Here is a 5,233-nt window from a genome sequence, read left to right on the forward strand (position 1 = left end):
GCGCTTGTAGAAGCAGCAGCCGGTAGCTCCTTCAAACTGTGCTATACTAAACAACCGGACCAGACACCACGGCAGGTGCGGGGATCGCTCAGAGGGGAGGAAAGAGAGCCAGGAGAGGAGAGGAGTCATGCCGTCCCAGCTTGGACTTAATTCTGCTCCTAAATATTCGGTATGGACAAAATGGGACTCATGTTCACCAAGCAACGGAATTCAGAGACGGTTGTGCCCACATCGTTACAGAGACCTGCCCTAACATCCCGGTTCAAGCACTCAGCAGGTGGTCCATGTTCTAAGCTGTCAGCGCAAGACTCTGGAAAGTTGAGAGGAAGTGGACTCTGTGTTTTACATCAATGATGCTTGGTGCTCAAACTCAGTCAAGGTGGACTCTGTTTCCCAAATGTCAGACTGTTTATTGTGAAGATGAAACGTTCATATTATCATCTGGTTGCTGCTGTTTCCATTCACCCCAGATGCAAACTCAAAAAATGCACTGTGGAATGTTCAGGTGTGGCCTATAGGCCTACTTGTAGGCCTCTGTATATATATGTATATAAATAACTGTATATATTGTTTTATTTTTAGCATATTTTATTATAGGCCTACACTTAATTATATGTTGGTTGTTACAAGAAGGAACTACAAATTTCGTTTTGTAATGCTTTGTACCTTTACCAGTGCTCTTTAATTTTATACAAAGCTACGAGAAACCATTTCTCAACCACTACATTACTGTCTGCAACTTTGAGATTTCACACTAACGTTGCCCATTTGACAGAGAAGCTAGATAACTTTGTTTGGCAGGAAGCCGTGTTAGATTCTTGTTCAGCTCATGATTATTGAAATTTCCGATGCACTGACTGTAACAGACACGCAGCTCGCAGATACAAATTCAAATTCAAATGAGCTTTATTGAACTCCTTGTTAGTTCTGTATGATCTGCTGGACTCTGGTCAGCTGATTGCTTTGGTTTGGCTGTTATCAACAGGGGAGTTGTAGAGCGCCATCTGGTGAAACTGCAACAGTCATGACATGATTAAAAGATCTGTCTCTCTGTTTCTTTTTTAATAGTCAATAATCAGCTGTTACAAACCAATTTAAATTCAATTACCTCATATCGGCCGATAATATCGCCCAGCCGATAAACTGGTCCTGTATATGCTAGAGGTGTTTCCCACAAATAATAGGCTACCCTATAATTCAAAACCTTGATTGTGCGCGCGCGCGCGCGTGTGTGTGTATCGGTAAGCGGGTGGGGCCTCTGACTTCTTAATCCGGGCCTGACTACTTGGTTTTCTGTTGCTTTGAAACATTAGTAAAGTATTTTAAAAAAGGAAGATATTTGAAGAAGAGTTGCTTAGTAGCGTAGGGGCTTTATTTTGAAAAACATTAGCGGAAATCGTTTAGTTTATTCTGTCTGGCTTGGCGCAGTCATGGGCGCCGTTTAGGAATGGACATGGAGTGAGTCCTTCCTCTAGCTGTCTCACTGGGTCTGAGGACGTGATCAGAGCACGAAGCACAAACGCATCTGCTATGGACGTACTGACAGACTGGAATGGACTAACACTGTGAAGGTAACGTTACGTTTTCTCTGACGGTAAGTTAATAATGCTTTTCAGTGTAAAACACACCGACATAACTGCTGTCAAAATGGCATTTAACGTTACAAGCAGCTGAGATAAATTACTCCTCAGTTAAACAAATCTTGTTAATATAACGTTAGCCATTCTGTGTGTTTTCATGGAAGTTAACATTGCGTTTAATGATCGTTATATTTAAAGGTGCAGGCCTGGCTGTCAGGCACACTGGGCCCAATAAAGCCAATTTAACTTTCGTGATTTTTCAACACTTGTTGGCATCACAGCCTTCAGTCGAGCCTGGTCTGGTCTTGCAAGGGACCGAGAGCAAACTGCAAGCCAGGCTCAATTTAAAAAGTTCCCAAATGAACGCAGCTTTGACTGCTTAACGTTAGATGTTAAGCTAGCTTTATCTGTCGTATTTAATATGAATAACGTTAGTTATTTCCTGAGTGCTTAGTGGCCGCTATTCAATTCTTGTCAGATCTAATATACCAAATAGCAATGAATTTCAATTAAATTTCCACTTTTTTTTGTGACAGTTCACCTGTTAATGTGTCCTCCTCTCCCTCCACCATTATGCAGTGGGCAAGGCAGGAGCGGATGTAAACCAATTATAAACGTCGCGATTTTATTGCACTTTAATGCACGAATAGTCCAAATGTAACGTTATGCCGAATTTATCAGGATCTTTTTCATTGGTTGCGGCTGTTAAATTGTGATTTGTGTGTGTCTGCTAATGAGCAAGGCTTTATTAATTTACAGTTCACAGAAATTTGCCTTGTCCTTTCAGCCCAACATAAGACAGTCCATGTTGCCGAGCAACACCTTTTTTAAAGCTAGATTTCCATGTCAGTCTGCTGGCTGTTAAAACAGCCCTCCTTTGGTCTGTCCCGGCGCCGAACACTGGATGATAGGTTGAGACTGGGATTTTGGTAAAATTCAGAAGCCGTCGGCCTGTTGTTGCAGATTCACACACTGAAAAGAAATTAGCATATGAAATCTCTGTTGGCTGCTGTGGCACTACATGTGTAAAATGGCTCTGCTGTTATATTTCTCATTCATTTCTGGCTGGCACATTATGTGAGGATGTGGGTGGGGGGTGGTATATATTCACTTACTGGTCTTTTGTAAATCAACGGAGTTCTGGTTGTCTGTGTGCTTTGACTCATTATGCATACTGTGTTGACCCCCCCAGTGAGGACTCTTCCTGCTCTGTATACCAACATGGGGAACAGGTTATCAGATCATCATCACTGGCTCTTCCCCTGCCTGCCATCCTTCCAACCTCTCCACATTGTCATCCTAGGACTGGACTGTGCTGGGAAGACCACTGTACTGTACCGCCTGCGTTTCAATGAGTTTGTGAACACTGTCCCAACTAAGGGTTTTAACACAGAGAAGATCAAAGTGTCACTCAGAGGCAGCCAGCGGACAGTATCCTTCCACTTCTGGGATGTGGGTGGTCAGGAGAAACTACGGCCTCTCTGGCGCTCTTACACACGTTGTGCTGATGGTATTGTGTTCGTGGTGGACTCAGTGGATGCTGAGCGCATTGAGGAGGCCAAGATAGAGCTGCACAAGATCACGCGGCTGGTGGACAACCAGGGCGTGCCAGTTCTGGTGGTGGCAAACAAACAGGACCTGAGGAACTCGCTCAGCCTAGCTGAGATGGAAAGCATGCTGGCTCTGGGCGAGCTCAGCACCGCTACATCCTGGCACCTTCAGCCTGCTTGTGCTATCATCGGTGAGGGACTGCAGGAAGGTGTCGAGAAGCTGCACGCCATGATCACAAAGAGGAGCAAGATGCTACGTCACCAGAAGAAGAAGAAGAGATGATGTGCTGACAAGGAACTATAAAAAGTGAGCTACATCTAAAGCTGCATAAGAACTACTGTGAGTTGCGTACTGTCTGCTGGTCCATTGAGACAAGTCGTTCAGTTGCCGTCTGAAGTCTGCTAAACGACTGAGCTGATTTTGATCCTTCCAGTGGAACTGTTTGTTCAGGTCAGCCAGAGTGTGGCTGCCACAGAGGACAGTGGGATTGATTTTGCCCTGTGGACTTTGGATGCCAGCAATCCTGTCAACAACAAGCGATTCTAAAGGAAGTCCAGTGTTGTGCTATACAGCAGCAAGGACGGAGTTTACACCAAACTCATTAAAGCGGACAATGAGCTGACTTGTCTATTTTATGTTGTTTGTTAAAATATGTGCTGCTTATCTGTTCAAAAACAATCAGTCTTTATATTTTTATTGTACCAAAGCTTAATTGTGTTGAGATTGCAGACAGGACTGTATTAATGTATATAAAGAATAATGGTTCACAAAGAACAGGATGCACAATGGCCCTAAACATGTAAACACTATTGGAATAGCTGTTAATGATAGAAACAATTATTAAGTTGTTTGGTAGTGTGCCAAATGATGAGACATGAAAAGCGAAGATATTGTGGGCACAGCCACCCTGATGGCAGAAGATTAGGCTTCTTTCTACCAGGCGGATTACATACTGTCCCATATTAGCTAATTGCAGATACATCAGTATCAGTATATTTGTTGTGTATTTGTATCAAGTAATGTCAGTACAGATATGCCAAAGATATGATTCAGGAACTGAAACATAAAATGTTTATGTTAAAAAGTGACATCTCATCATCTGATATATTGTTATTGGATTTTTTAACTGACAAATATTGTCATCACCCTCAAAAATCCAGTATTGGTTCTGCTATGTTGTTTATTGTATTCTAGCGGTAAAAGCTGTCATCCACTCTCTGTTGCTTGTTACTAGTTATCTGACATTGGTGGAATGTTTGCTTGCTAGTAAGGCTGAGTATCATTTGAAAAATATCAATAATAGTGCCAATACAATGACTAAGTTTCAAAACTTGCCCCTGTTGTTGCCAATGATTTGGCTATTGTGCTTGGTACATACTGTATTATAGTCCCATTATTCTTGTCAGATTCTCAGTTCCCTGGCTTATCTTTCACGAAGGACCATCCTCAGTTCGCTAGTAAGCACGCTGAACTGAACGTTCGGCCTTGTTTTAGTTCAGTGAATGGGAGTACAATGTCAGAGCTCCAGTCGAGCACTAAATAACTCAGTGAACACGTCTTTTGAACAAATATTTTTAATGAACTAATACTAATGATTCCATACCCTGAAAAGGACAGCTTTGCCCATCACTACTCACCAGGTCGAAGCCCAGTGGAACATCTATGTAAAACAATGTTCTTCACCATCATCTCCATTAGATCTGATTTTTGTTGTGTGTTCTTGCACTTTTTACATATTAATTTGTTGTACATCTGATTGTTTGTTGTCAAACCTCTTCAACACTACTGAAGTCGCCTTTTTGCAACAACAGCAATGTTACTTTCGCTTTCAGCCAAGCTTGTTGTTGCAGTGTGTAACGGAATAACATCATTACGTCAAGATGGAATATTTCCATTATCACTTGTTTATTATGATATGACGCACCCCTAATATACATGATATAAAGTATGTGGGTTTGTTGTCAGGTGTTGCTCTTCCACTCTGTATTCATATTTATGTGTTTGATCCACTTTGCTCACTTGGAATAAAGCAATAAAAGGACGGTGATGTAGCTGGTGTTTTGTTTGTTACTCTTATCCGTGTAGCTGCTGATCAGAACACA

The 5,233-nt window shown here is 42.1% G+C and overlaps 1 protein-coding gene across 2 annotated transcripts; it reads left to right on the forward strand.

Moving 5' to 3' along the window:
* Positions 1-1,234: 1,234 nt before the first annotated feature.
* Positions 1,235-5,182, forward strand: LOC119907408 (ADP-ribosylation factor-like protein 4A). 2 transcript variants are annotated; one of them, XM_038725174.1, is made up of 2 exons: positions 1,235-1,571; positions 2,773-5,182. In XM_038725174.1, the coding sequence occupies exon 2, from the start codon at positions 2,802-2,804 to the stop codon at positions 3,411-3,413; it is 612 nt and encodes a 203-aa protein (XP_038581102.1). In that variant the 5' UTR covers positions 1,235-1,571; positions 2,773-2,801; the 3' UTR covers positions 3,414-5,182. The 2 variants fall into 2 exon arrangements, with proteins under 2 accessions (XP_038581102.1, XP_038581101.1); XM_038725173.1 differs by having other exon boundaries at positions 1,236-1,594.
* Positions 5,183-5,233: the final 51 nt, after the last annotated feature.

The sequence above is a fragment of the Micropterus salmoides genome, unplaced genomic scaffold (assembly GCF_014851395.1).
Source record: "Micropterus salmoides isolate LMB-PRFRI ecotype aquatic unplaced genomic scaffold, ASM1485139v1 Ms_hic_scaffold_17, whole genome shotgun sequence".
Taxonomy (NCBI): Eukaryota; Metazoa; Chordata; class Actinopteri; order Centrarchiformes; family Centrarchidae; genus Micropterus; species Micropterus salmoides.

Bases quoted from the DNA above. Each gene is read 5' to 3' on its own strand.
- LOC119907408 (XM_038725174.1), top strand. From the start codon at position 2,802: ATGGGGAACAGGTTATCAGATCATCATCACTGGCTCTTCCCCTGCCTG.